Source organism: Phoca vitulina, unplaced genomic scaffold (assembly GCF_004348235.1).
Source record: "Phoca vitulina isolate PV1807 unplaced genomic scaffold, GSC_HSeal_1.0 scaffold76, whole genome shotgun sequence".
Taxonomy (NCBI): domain Eukaryota; kingdom Metazoa; phylum Chordata; class Mammalia; order Carnivora; family Phocidae; genus Phoca; species Phoca vitulina.
In genome coordinates, this window is record NW_022589779.1 from 6,044,144 (window position 1) to 6,058,893 (window position 14,750).

Consider the following 14,750-nt stretch of genomic DNA (forward strand, 5'->3'; position numbering starts at 1 on the left):
TTTTCATTTTAGTAATTCATCAGGTATTTAGTGAGCCGTTTCTTTACCCCAGGTGATAGCTGGGTGTCATTGGTGAATAAGTATGGTCCCTGCCTTCATGGTTCTTCAAATGGAGTGAGGGGGTTCATACCCAAAGTTTTGTTATCTGTAATCACACCTAGTGCTTTGCAGGTCTAGCCATTCAGCATTTGAAAGCCACCATTTGGATCAAGCCCCATATACTTTCTTGGCACCAGGAGTCATGCTAAGTACTTTATTTATTTATTTTTTAAAGATTTTATTTATTTATTTGACAGAGAGAAAGAGAGAGAGTGAGCACATGAGAGGGGGGAGGGTCAGAGGGAGAAGCAGACTCTCTGCCGAGCAGGGAGCCCGATGCGGGACTCGATCCCGGGACTCCAGGATCATGACCTGAGCCGAAGGCAGTCGCTTAACCAACTGAGCCACCCAGGCGCCCCCATGCTAAGTACTTTAAATACCTTCTCCTGTGTCTAACAGTAGATAAAAATGAAAATCATAGGACACAGGACACTAAACGTGTTTAATTTTATTGTCCAAGATTTATAGAAGCAGCTTTCACATTTGTGCTCTTTTACTCTGGTGAAAGAATGTAGTCTCTTCAAAAGAGTGCTTGATTAGGAGACCTAGATTCTGATCCCTGTTACATTATTGTTAGTTTAGAAAATCAACCTCCAGAGCCTCCCTTTCATGATTTGTAAAATGGAGCTAAAACCACTTGTTATGTCTATTTTTAAGGTTTTTTTTTTTTTTTTTTAAGATTTATTTATTTATTTGAGAGAGGGAGAGAGAGTGCTAGTGCACCTCTGGGGGGGGTTCAGAGGGAGAGAAGTGGACTTCCACTAAGTGCGGACCCCAGTGTGGGGCTCCATCTCACACCTTGAGATCATAACCTGAGCCAAAATCAAGAGTTGGATGCTTAACCAACTGAGCCACCCAGGTGCTTCTATTTGTCAAGGTTCTTATGAAGATCAAATAAAAATAAGTATAAGCAAAGTCTGGAAACAAGTTTAAGACAGTAATACTTTAGGGGCACTTAGGATAGGTAGGAAGAAGTAGATGCTAGGAATATTGGTTTTTGAACACTACAAATTAGATAGTGTTTTAATACTAATTTCTGAAGATATATTTCTTTCCATTGGAGAAGTAGCAATAGGGCAATGTGTGCAGTAACTAGAATGTACATGGTTTGTTTTATTAACTTGGAATATTTTAACTGTTCAAAAATTACATTGCTTTGGATACTTTTGTTTTAAGAATAAATAATTGCGTATGTTTCTTAGAAATATTCTGGAAAGTAGAATGCAAAAATTTACAAATGATCTTACTTAACCTCACATTGTAGATTAGTTTATTGATTAGGGTTTTTTTTTTTTAGTAATCTCTACATCCAATGTGAGGCTTGAAGTCACAACCCCAAGATCAAGAATTGCATCCTTTTCTGAGCCAGCCAGGCACCCCTGATTAGTGTTTATTTTGTGCTTTTGTGGGTTTAACATGGATTAGCTTTTAAACTAAAGCTATCTATATAGGGAAAATGGACACCTGAAAATTTATTTTTGCCTAAATCACAGCAATAAATGGGAAGAATTCACAAACATAGCTTTAACATTAATTTGTATATGCTGTATATGTAGAATAAGTGAAGGTTTTAATTATGATTTCTCTTTTGTTAACTTCTGTGTGATTCAGTCTGAATCTAAACTTTATAATGGCTCGGAGAAGGATAGTTCTGCTTCAAGCAAGCTCACAAAGAAAGAATCTCTCAAGGTTAGTTTCCAGTTATTTCATAAATATTGTGTTTTGCATGTGCTTTTGAAAGTAGGCTAACAAGATAAATATGTGTCTCCTAAAGAAAGAAAAATAATATCCAGACAGGCACACATAAAGAATGTTAATATTTGTATGGCACACTGGAGTCAACTGAAGAGGCTACTTGATGACTGTCGAGCACTGCCTCCGGCCTCACCTGACCATTCCTTTGGCTGAGGACTGGACAGCTCTGCACACTTGGACCGAGTTGGGCACGTCACTGTGTTGTAGAACGTGTTATGAGAAGCTCTGGTGCTTTTTGAAATTCAAGTTTACGAACTTGCAGGGTCGTGGGCTGAATTTGGCCCACAGGTAGATATATTTGTTTGATGTATACAATGTTTTAAAAATTTGAGGTAACAAATACAAGTTCAGCTTTCCAACCTCTCTTTAAGAAATATGCACTTGGGCTTGCCTTCCAGAATGGCCACGGATCCTGGATCTTAAGAAACACATGCTTTCTAATTGACTCTTATCCCTGCATGGTCTATTTTTACCCCTTTTTTTCTTATATCTGATCCTGTATGCATTTGCATTTGCAATCCCATATTAAATCTACTGTTATTCAGATATGCATATTAGTAAAGACCAAAAGTCTGAAGTTTTTTGGCTGTAGAATTATTTAAATTTTGTTAGGTGTATATAGTCTTTTTGTCATTAAGTGTAAAACAGGAAGGTTTTATAGCTAAAAGAAATGTATCACTGATAGTTTATCACCACTTTTCCATCCATTTAATAACAAAGTAATAATAAGACTGTATTAATCCACTGCAGCCTTCCCAGATTATCTCAGAGGTAACTTATGAAGGTAAAACTTTGATATTTTGAATGAATTAATATCATTTTATGATAATATCTTAGTATCAGGAAAGAGCAAAATTGCCAGTTGCAAACAAATGCAGCATTGTCTGCAATATGAAAAAACTGATAACAGAGTGGATTTCCATCAGTAAGAGAACTTAAGAAAAATTATAGAGCAGTAATAGCATGGTGGTTAAGAGCATGTCTTTTAGAGCCAGTCTGCCTTTGATGAATCGTGCCTCCATGACTTACTAGCTGTGTGATCCTGGGTAAGTCACTCTTTGTCCTTCAGTTTTCTCATCTGTAAAATAAGGATAATAATTGTCTTACTTTCTGGGGTTATTGTGAAGATAATGAGATAGTACTTGTAAAGTGCTTAGAACAGTAACTGGTATGCAGAATGTGTCCAGTTAACCCCCATGTTTTATTCATACTACGAAGCTTATGTAGCAATTAGATGAATGAGGTAGGCATGGAAATGCTCCCAAAAATATTGAATGGGAGAACCTTTTTTAAAAAAATGTTTAAAAAACAAAACCTCAAAAGCTATATATTTCTATAGGTTGTATATGTAGAAAAAGCCTGAAAGGATAGTGTTTTCCAAAAGTGTTAATAGTGGTCAGTTCTCGGGATTGGGAATAGGATAGGGTCTAATAAAGCTTTTAGCTTTATTTGTGTTGTTTGAAATTCTTACCATGAGATTGGATACATGTAGTATTGTGTAATTAAAAAAAGGTAAAATTCTTCAAAAAGATACAGAGAACTAGTGATCAGAAAAACTAGATTCTAACCTCTAAAAATTCCTACCAGCTCTTAAAAAAAAAGTTCTTTTATCCTAAAATGCTAGAATTCTAAAAGAGGTTTAGAATCTTATACTCTACATGTTATAGACCTAAATTTTTAGAAAGAAATTGCCCATTTCTAATGAATTTTTAATTTTTCTATTATTTTTGTAAAATAGGTGCAAAAGAAAAATTACCGAGAAGAAAAGAAAAGAGCCACAAAGGAGTTACTCAGTACAATCACAGATCCTTCTGTTATTGTTATGGCTGATTGGTTGAAGGTCAGTTTGTATTGAAGCTTGAATTCATATTGCTGGATGTTTACCTACTGGAATAGGAAAGCCCAGAGTGCATCTAAAGCCTTCAAGACAAAAACAACTCCTGGGATGATTGTTTTTCATTGGCAACCTATTAATTGTATCCCAGAGGTTCTATGTTCCAGTCTTAATGGGGAGAAGGAAACTTAACATTGTCTGTCTTGAAATAACATCAAATATGGATAGCAGTTCTTTTTAAAAGGCTTTTTGGTTTGTGTGACATTATATAGTCTAAAGAAATATTTTGCTGTTCAAACTATCATTATTATTGTAGACTTGTATGCATTATTGAGAAGATATTAAGCAAAGTTAATACAAAAGTTATCATTTGGAAAGGATTAATTTTCAGAAAAACATGCATATTGCTGTTTCCATACCTTATTTTGGCCTCTGGTTATTTCCACTATCTTTCATTTCCTTTTTTTATCATCCCCCACTATCCTCTTTCTCATTCTTATCTGAAGGTTATTTAGTTGGAATCTTTCAGACTAATGCTGAGTTTAAGAATGATCTTGTTGAGACTGACTCCCAGGAAATTTTAGTACCTGACATTAATCTAAAAATCACCCCAGCCCTGAAAGTTTTCCACTCCCAAAAAGTTGGTACAAACTCCAATGTAAAATCCTTAGGAGATCTTTTGTGGAAATTCTCTCACTAAAATGGGAGCCTAATGATAGTTTCCTTGTTAGTTCAGGTAGTACTAGGGTCTTCTTCAGTGTTGTGCTGGAAACACATTCAACTTACTTTGACTGTCTTTAAGCTCCACGTCTCATTTGGGTTTTTCAGAGCTAAACTTCTTCCTTTTGTCTTCTGACATTGGATTCCTGCAGCTAACCCCCTAAAAGTCCCCAACACATCCCCTGGCTGACTTTTCTAAATCATACCTTCATTCTGATATTTGCCATCCATGTTCTATTATCACATGTCCCAGATCCAGAATGTTATCTTAGGATAACTCTTCCTTTTGCTTTTCTTGTCTTTCCATTTCTTTTACATAAACACATACTTTTCTCAAAGATTTTCTCTTCATTCCTGGCTCCAAACTCCCCCTTACTATTTTTTTCTTATTTATAGTTACTGTGGTATGCCTATTTCAGGGGTTAGGGAGTCCTATATTTATTTCGTAATTCATAAAAGTGCTTTGAGAGAGCAGATGTTTTACAGTAAATAGAAGTGAGGATAATTCCTAGTTTTTATTCTAAATATATTAGCATTCTTTTCAGTATTGTGAATTCAGTGACTTGCATAGAAACATTTTTAATGGATGACAGAAATAGAAATTGATAGGAAAAAACAGTTATAGACTTGTTATTGCCATAACATTAAATCCTGGGACGAGGAACATTTTCAGATTAGAGAGAGAGATTCAGGTAACTGTGTTTTAAAATTCCCCCAAGAACTTAAATGGCACACTTTATGTAATTACTAAGAACAAAGTAATTTAGAGAAGGTAATTTTAGGGGTTGGAAGAGAGTTCTTCCCTCTTCTACCACTCAGTGAATATTTAGGGAATGCCTGGTGGTTGTGCTAGCAGCGATTTCAGCACTGTTGATACAGTGGTAGGAGGGAAACAATCTTAAACGGTAGGATAATCTTGGGATGCCTGGGTGGCTCAGTTGGTTAAGTGGCTGCCTTGGGCTCAGCAGGGAGCCTGCTTCTCCCCTCTGCCTGCAGCTCCCCCTGCTTGTGCTCTCTCTCTCACTCTCTCTCTCTCTGTGACAAATAAATAAAAATCTTTTAAAAAGGTGGAATTTTCGGGCGCCTGGGTGGCTCAGATGGTTAGGCGTCTGCCTTCGGCTCAGGTCATGATCCCAGGGTCCTGGGATCGAGTCCCGCATCAGGCTCCCTGCTAGGCGGGGAGGCTGCTTCTCCCTCTGCCTCTGCTTCTCTGTCTCTCTGACTCTCATGAATAAATAAATAAAACATTAAAAAAAAAAAAAAAAAAGGTGGAATTTTCTTATACTCCCACAAATAAAATTATGATAGTTGTTAAGAAGAGGAGAATCTTGGTACTAGGAAAGTATATTTTAATGGCTCCTGAGCTGGCCTGGAGGGTTAGGAAAACCATTCTACTTGGCGCATTATTTTGAAACTGTTGACCTCGTCTCTGGCTAGACTTTAAGTTTCTTGGCGGCAGGAGCCATGCTATTTTTAGCTTTGCGTGCAGTGCTTACCATCTAGTAGCTTAAAAAAAAAAATCTACTGAATCTAAAGTGTATATTTTGTGGAAATTTTAGATTAAAACATCCTATTTGCCATTACTGAGTTTTTATATTGTGGAGCAAAAAGAGAAAAAGAGCTTTATTTCCTAAATAAACTTATCTTTCTGTAGATTCGTGGTACTCTAAAGAGCTGGACCAAGTTGTGGTGTGTTTTGAAACCCGGGGTGCTACTGATTTATAAAACCCAAAAAAATGGTCAGTGGGTAGGAACAGTCCTTCTGAATGCCTGTGAAATCATTGAACGTCCATCAAAAAAGGATGGCTTTTGTTTCAAACTTTTTCATCCTTTGGAGCAGTCTATTTGGGCAGTGAAGGTAAGTAAGCACTTGTTACATAGGTAAAAGATAAAGATGACCATCTGTGAGTTTCAGAGTGGAGATAAATCAATTAATCTAATGATTTCTGACATCTGCCAGGACTTCTAAATTTGCTTCTGTTTTCAAATGCATTATTCCTCTTTTTGTTTCTGCCCACGTTGAACTGTGTACCAAAAGGCTTTGTTTAGCTTTAAGATCTATCTTAAAAATTTTTGCAGAAAATGTTTCCCAAATTTTCATCATACTTTATAATGTGTTCTCCGTGGCGATTAAGTTTGTACTGTTTTTTTTATTGCAATTACTAACTTTGCTTTGTAATATTGTATCATATTTATAGTGTTTTTGTTTCTATCAAAATTATAAGATCCCCTAGAACAGAGCTGCCATTTATTTGTGTGGTCTTTCCTGTAGTGATGTAAATATGTGACTAGAAGCAGTCCTATGTACTCTTGAGGTTCAGCTGTCTTTGAAGATGGAGCTCTGTTTTAAAACTAAAAAGTATTACTGTGGTCACTTCTGTGTGTAAAAGCAGAAACTTAATCAGGAAAATAGGAATGCAGGGCACCTGGGTGGCTCAGTTGGCTAAGCGTCTGCCTTTGGTTCAGGTCATGATCCCAGGATCCTGGGATGGAGCCCCACATCGGGCTCCTTGCTCAGCATGCACTACACACTAATGGAATAAATGGATTTAGTTTAAATTTTTACAAAGCAATCATTGTTTTAGTTTCTAAGACGGTCAATTATATACGAATAAAGGGTTTAGAGGTTCTTCTTTAAGGGAAACCACCTAATTGAGACTTAGGGTTAAACAAAAGTAACTTCAGCTTTTAAATATTTTTTGGTATTGCTTAATTAGGCAGTATACATACACCTATAAAACACCTGGACTTTTAACCTTTATTTCAGTAGCCTATAGTCATAGCAGGACTAAATTTAGGATTAGAGAGTTAGTTCCATTCTGGGATTAGGCACTTCCTATAGGGAAAGAATTTAACCCAGAGAACCTCTGTTAATTATATATCATGTGATTCTCAAGTGAAAAAACAACTTTCAAAACCCTTTATGTATAGTATTTATTCTTTACTACTACTCTTAGGAATTGAAAGAATTATAATGAATTTTTAAATTATTAAAAAAGATTTTTAATGTCAAATTTATTGAATTCCCAATATTGTTGGGAGGGAAGGAAATTTGTCCAATTAGATGATCATCAGAACATTCTCCACAAGCAAAATATGCTTAGGACATTGTTTAAACAGCTTTAAAGTCAGTATCTATATAAGGTAAAAGTAATATTTATCAGTTCTTACTTTGTATCTGGGACTCTTGAGCACTTTATGTGGACCCCTTTTAAAAATTCTCATACCTTTAAGGAGGTTGTAATTTTCCCTATTACCCAGATAAAGAGATTGAAGCCTAAAGGGGTTACTTAAGTAATTTTTCTAGCATGGAACCAAGCTCGAAACCCAAGCAGTCTGACTAGATGGTGGTTCTAGGAGTTGGCCCATAAGCTATTTGAAAATACCCAAGTGATACTACAGGATTTGTTAAAATTGACTTTTTCTTCCTTTTTATTTTGAATCTATATCTTCTTTATGTTTATGCTTCTCAAATTCATTTTATTCTTTGATCTTACAACTTAAAATTATGCTTTGTCTATCAAAATTATACTGTTCTATCCTCAGATTTTCTTTCCAGGGAAGAACTGGGTTCACCTGAAGAATTCCTCTTTCTTTCTGGAAGAATAAAATTAGCTTTTTTCACTGGTATTTTATAACAAGTATTTTATAACAGTTGTATCAATGGTTGTAAAATAGAGATTTTTCCCTAGACCTAGTCAAAATTCATTTCTTTTTTTCTTGTAAATTATATTTCCAGCTTTTTTTTTTAGGTCTCTAGAAATTTAATATTATTTATCTTAGTAGTATCTGTGGGATGGAAATTTCTCTATTAAATTAAAATTTCATCTAGTATAATAAATTGCAGGTTTCTCTTTACTATGGGAACAATGAGCAGAGATATTTAATGATAGCTATAAGTTGTTCAGTTTTCTGGAAGAGGAAAACTTTTCTTAATACTTACCATCTGCTTTCTTAAGAAGCATGAGGTTAAAGGTTGTTTGCTTTTAGATTATAACCCATGCCTAACTTAGATTGTTACAGGTAATAATGGATAATATGAAGTTGAGATTTCATAATACCTACTGTACACCACTTATTTTATTTTATTTTAAGGGTCCAAAAGGTGAAGCAGTTGGATCTATAACTCAGCCCTTACCTAGCAGTTATCTGATCATCCGAGCTACTTCAGAGTCAGATGGTAAATATAGATTTTTGATGGATTTGATTTTGGTCCTCATTTTTAAGGATTTATTTTATATGCCACTGTGTATTTATTTTCCTTTGGGGAAAATCTCTTTAGTATGGTATTTACAGCAGAGGTATTATAATCATAAATTGCTTTTGATAGTAAAATATCATTAACTTTGTAGACAAACAGGGAAATCTGATAGGAAGAAAGCATTGTGAAGTCAAATTGGCAGCCTAAAGTTTTCTTCTTCATCCTCCATTGACATATTAACCCCTTTTGATTTGGTTAGTGTTCTTTGTGGTAACTCATTAAGTTTTATAATTTTAGAGGTACATTTAATATGCTATTTGTATTTTATTATAAAAATTAATATTTATGGGGTGCCTGGGTGGCTCAGTTGGTTGAGCGTCCAACTGTTGGTTTCAGCTTGACTGGGAGATCAAGCCCCATGTCAGGCTCCCCACTCAGCAGGCAGTCTGTTTCCCCTCTGCCCCTCCTTCCTGCTCTTGTACATGAGCTCTCTCTCAAATAAATAAATCTTTTTTTAAAAAAAAGAACATTTAGGGGCACCTGGGTGGCTCAGTTGGTTGAGCATCTGCCTTCGGCTCAGGTCATGATCTCAGGGTCCTGGGATCGAGCCCCGCATTGGGCTCCTTGCTCAGTGGGGAGCCTGCTTCTCCCTCTCCCTCTGCCTGCCGCTCCCCGTACTTGTACTCTCTCTCTCTGTCAAATAAATAAGTATTTTTTAATTCACATAACATATACACTGTTTTGTTTTTTTTATGTAAGAGATTCAAGTACAAACTTTGTTCTATACCTAGTAACTTAATACTTAATTCTTGAAGCAATATGGAGAGAGCAAAACTTACTTTTGTGAAAGCAAAGCTAACTTTAAAACCTTAATAATTGATAATGGATTTCTTCCTCACTTTTATGTTTTATAATTTAGCTTAGCCTAGCGAATCTTGTAACCTTTCAGTTTACTTTTACTTGATGATTATTTTTAAAATTAAAATACCATAGGCACAAGCTTACATTATGAAAGTGTTTTACTTGACTGATATTTCCAGCAGATATTGAAACATATATATATATACACACACATACATTTTTAAGAGCAACTAACGGGTTTTTTCGTTTTGTTTTGCTAATACAGTTCTAAATTTTTTAAGAGCAACTAACGGGTTTTTTCGTTTTGTTTTGCTAATACAGTTCTAAATTTTAATTTAAAATATTAGTGTTTCTGCTAATATGGCAGTTCATTACAATATTGTACAGGCATTTCCATGACTCAGAAATTTTCATACGTATAAGTAGAATGGATGGTAAACCTGGGGATAGACCTTTTTTCAACAAAACATCATTTTGATAAGTTTGTTTATAATAGAAACATAATGTCTTCAGTGTATTTTATGTACTTTCTTTGGTACTTGCAAATTATACTACCTGTTACTGTTCTAAGATTTTAAAAATAAAGTACATTTATTTTAGATTAGGTGTACTTTCTAATGCATCCCATATGCTATTCATTTACCAGTGGTTTCTAGATGCTTTGTCTGTAAAAAGCACTTGCTAAACTGAAAAATTGCATTAAAATCCTTGCAAGATTTTATATTCAAATTAACTTTGCCAGTTTATGTTTCTCAAAGAAATAATAGTATGCTTAAAGGTTAACAGTGTTAAATTAAGATGGCTGCTGGTTTTTATAGTTTCTTGAACTACACTGCTTACGAATCTGTGTTCTTCTAGGAAGGTGCTGGATGGATGCTTTGGAGTTGGCTTTGAAATGTTCTAGTCTTCTTAAACGTACAATGATCAGGGAAGGAAAGGAACATGATCTGAGCATTTCATCAGAGAGCACACATGTGACTTTGTATGGCTTATTACGTGCTAACAATCTCCACAGTGGTGACAACTTTCAGTGAGTAGCTACTGTCACTTATTTTTCTAAGGGACTATGTTGTTCACTAGGTTAGTTGGTGGGCCTAGAATTTTTTGTAATGTATCTAAAATTGAACTTGGCTGTTTTCTTCCCATTTAATGGCCTCAGGCCTGGTTTGAGATCTGTTTAGTTGCTGTTATAAGGTATAGAAAGTTATTTCCTTGATTTCAGCTAATATGAATTAATTGTTCTTTCCCAAATATATACCTTGTCTTTGTACATGGTGTTCCCTCCATTAAGAGTGTTTCCTAGTCCTCCTTGCTCTTTTCTCCTGTTATAATCCTATTCTTTAAGACCAATCTCAAATATTACATCAAATGCAAAGCCTTTCCTGCTTCATGACCGTAAGATGTAATTTGTTCTTCTATTGCTGTTCTATAACACTTTTTAATTTTTTTGGTAATGGTACTTACTCTACCTGGTATTTGTGGAATTCTCCTATTGTAAGTGTTTCAAGTTGGAACTGTATCCTGTTTGTGGTTTTATCTTCTGAGATATTCGTTGTAGTTAATACTAAAAAAATATTTCCCTAGGGAAACTAACAAATACTTTGTTTGAGGTTCACATCGCTTGTTGTTTTGTAGGAAAAATATTACATTTCCCTCTCCTCTCTTGTCCCAATACTCAACTTCTGCTCTGAAACTACTTATTCCCATCAGCATTGAGGTTACTTTGAGGTTAGGAATGAATGTTTGTTGAGGCCTCTTCCCAAGATTTTTCCCTTGAAGCTCTTCAGCTGTAAATAGTCCATTGTTTTTACTGAATCCCAGGTAATTTTTAAGTGCTATTATTTTGGAATCTTAAAACTTCATCTGCTTCACATATTTATTCATTTAAGTTTTTTGAGCCTCTTTTCTGTATAAGACATTATACATACTTTTCTGTATTATTCACTGCATTATAACTAGGGAGATCAGATACGATCCTAAATTTGAATCCAGTACAACAGTTTACTAGCTCTGTGATCCTGAAGAGACATTTTATTTTGTCTTGTTTTGTTTGAAACCTATAAAATGCCAGGCAACTATAAATAATAGGAAGATAAGAATGACATAAACAACCAAAGGAGAGGGATGCTTTAGTTTAATACAGGATCAGGAGAATTTAGAGGATGGAAAGATAACATTCAGCTAGGGAATCAGGAAACAGATTTTTACAAAGGTAGAATCAGCATAACAATGTGTTCATTTGGCTGTGTGACAGAACATGAGCTAAGAGCTGATGATGCAGAGATGAGGGGAACAGAGGCCTACTTTGAGATGTATAGTCTGCTTGGATGTAAGGGACAGGGAGTAGGTGAAGTTAAAGATTACAAGTTTTAAGCCTGAGTGACTGGTAAGGTGATGGTAAAATTTAAAAAAAAGGACCATGTTGGGAGATGATAATTTATTAAATATTGGACATGTTGAGGATGCATTGGTCCCAGGACATATAGATGATATCAGCCAAGCATTTAAAAACATGGGCCTGAAGCTTATTTATGCATGCATGGCTTTGAAAATCAAATAGAAATGATGGTGAAGGCTTGAAATTGGCAAGCTTGCCAAAGGAGAGAGAGGACAGAGAAAATAAGAAGGCCAAGGAAGATTAAAATATCTTAAGGATGGAAGGAGGTAAGAGGGATCAGAGAACTCAAAGAGTCAAACCATAGTTACATGCAACCTGAGCACTGAGACAGTTTCAAGGAAAATAATCATCAAAATCACAGAGAAATCACAGAAAGTGAAGATTAGACAAGGATTTGTCAACTAAGCCATCGTTAGTGACCTTTAAAGGAACAGATTCAGTGGATTCAGGGGAGAAAACCAGATCATGAGAGGTTAAGGAGAGAGTAGATGGTAAGAAAACAGGGACAGAATTTGAGACTACATTTTTAAAATACATGATTATAAAGGGAAAGAAAGAAAACAAGTACTATAAAAATGAATTTCTATTAGAAATTCTTTGGTTAGGGAAGCCTGGGTGGCTCAGTTGATTAAGCATTGCAACTCTTGATTTCGGCTCAGGTGGTGATCTCAGGGTTGTGGGATCCAGCCCTACGTCTGGCTCTGTGCTCAGAACAGAGTCTGCTTGAGATTCTCTCTCTCTTCCTCTGCCCCTGCCCCCACTCTCTCTCTCTCTCTCTCTAATAAAACCTTAAAAATATATATCTTTGGTTAAAATCCAAACAAATGAATATTTTGGGGGAAAAAAATTTTACATTTTTTTTTTAATTCTGGAAGTGAGGTGGTTTTTTTTTTCAATTCCTTTTTGTACAAATTATTAACCCTAATCACTGTAAGTAAGATTAGGATTGGGGTATAGCAACCTAATCCATTTTAGGCTGTAGGTTTATTTCCATAAATTTCCATTAGCAATTCTTCTTGAACTTTTTTCTCAAGATTAAGCCTATTAGTCAAGTATTAGAGAGGATTACTTTTATATTTTCACTTACGTTGAGTGACTTTGGAGAGACCTTTACAGGGGAAAAGTCATAATTCATTTGAGCTCACTTGAGAATCTTGACTTGAAGTTTTTCTTTAGACCAGAAGCAATAGCAAGGTTGATTCAAGTGATGATATTTATAAAACTAAGAAGAAAATCTAACAGGGGAAAGTCTAAAATTTTGCTTTTTGGAAGCTTTTATCCCTAAGTGGTAAAGAGGCAAAGAACTCAGAGTGTCCTCTTTTAATATTTCCCAGGTTTTTATTTAATTTCTCTGTGCCTTTATTTACTAATCTGTAAAGTGAGAATAATAATATTACTTACAGCATTAACTGAGTAAAACTGTATAAATCACAGAACAGTGCCTGACACTTAAAGTCTAAATAAATGTTACATATGATTCTGATTTATAAATTAAATATTCTTAATCTCCTTTATTCTTCCTCCTAATCTTTCCCTCAAGGTTAAATGACAGTGAAATTGAACGACAGCATTTTAAGGACCAAGATATGTATTCTGATAAATCCGATAAAGAAAATGATCAAGAGCATGATGAGTCTGATAATGAGGTGATGGGGAAAAGTGAAGAAAGTGACACAGATACATCAGAAAGGCAAGATGACTCTTATATCGAACCTGAGCCCATTGAGCCTTTAAAGGAGACTACCTACACTGAACAGAGCCATGAAGAACTCGGAGAGGTAAAAGTTTGATTTTCAGACATTTTGATTTTCTAATTCTTGGGAATTTCCAAGTGAAATTGAAGACATTTCTTTGACCTATTGCTTATTTTTCTGAAAGAAAATATTTGAATGATACCTATTTTATTTGTAAAATCACATACCTATGAAATGTATCAGAATTTATAACAATTAAATATGTATACTCACACGAGTACTGATTCTTCAGGTTTGTTTTTGAAATAGGATAGTATTGCTTGATGTCATTGCCAGGTAAAATGTAAATTGCAAGGATACATGAGCTCATAACTTTCTTGTTATTTCTAGTGCATAGATAATAGCATGTAATGTTTTTTGTAGTGAATTCTTTGTATATATCCTTCACTTTGATGTCTATTAACTACTCTTTTTACCTAAGTTTTATAGCTATAGACTTACTACCTTATGAGTTATTTCCACTCATATTAAGAATGCTTGAAATAGTTCTATAGCGTATTCGGATTTCAACATCGCCTGTTTTATCTACATATCTAATATGTCTGAAATAAATACGATATTTCGTTTTTTTTTGTCAATTGCTAAAGGCAGGTGAGGCTTCTCAAACAGAAACTGTGTCTGAGGAAAACAAAAGCCTTATCTGGACACTGCTGAAACAAGTCCGTCCTGGCATGGATCTGTCCAGGGTGGTTCTGCCTACATTTATTTTGGAACCTCGTTCTTTCCTGGATAAACTTTCAGATTACTACTATCATGCAGATTTCCTATCTGAGTAAGTAGATTCTCATTTTTTAAAATGAAAGACACTTCGTGGTTTTAAGAGATTTTTCAGAGGTCTAAGTACAGTGGTTATGCCTTACCAAAATCAGGCTCTAATGACATACCACTCTTCACTCTCTTCACCATTTCTACAGGTGACCGAAATAAGAACATTTAATACTTTGCTATAATGTTTCCATTTATGAAGTTGAGTTGGGAGATCACAAGCTTGAGGAAGACAAGGAGTCTACCCCTTATCGACAGCACTGCTTTCTCAGGCTCTCTGACCTGTTCACTGACCTAACATAGGGAGAGGTGGTTGGCATTCCTTGTGTTCCTCTCCACCTCCCGCCCCCCCCCCACCCGCCT

The 14,750-nt window shown here is 35.2% G+C and overlaps 1 protein-coding gene across 10 annotated transcripts in view; it reads left to right on the forward strand.

Annotated features, from left to right (window-relative positions):
• Nucleotides 1-14,750, forward strand: part of OSBPL8 (oxysterol binding protein like 8) — a 158,016-nt gene that overhangs the window by 116,586 nt on the left and 26,680 nt on the right. For 9 of the 10 annotated variants that reach the window (XM_032393755.1, XM_032393756.1, XM_032393757.1 and 6 more), the window contains 7 exons: nt 1,711-1,788; nt 3,593-3,694; nt 6,063-6,266; nt 8,504-8,588; nt 10,329-10,500; nt 13,409-13,646; nt 14,210-14,394. In XM_032393755.1, the coding sequence (XP_032249646.1) occupies nt 1,711-1,788; nt 3,593-3,694; nt 6,063-6,266; nt 8,504-8,588; nt 10,329-10,500; nt 13,409-13,646; nt 14,210-14,394 (1,064 nt within the window). Of the gene's footprint in view, nt 1-1,708; nt 1,789-2,843; nt 2,901-3,592; nt 3,695-6,062; nt 6,267-8,503; nt 8,589-10,328; nt 10,501-13,408; nt 13,647-14,209; nt 14,395-14,750 lie in introns of those variants that run through there. The other variant, XM_032393762.1, reaches the window with a different exon arrangement.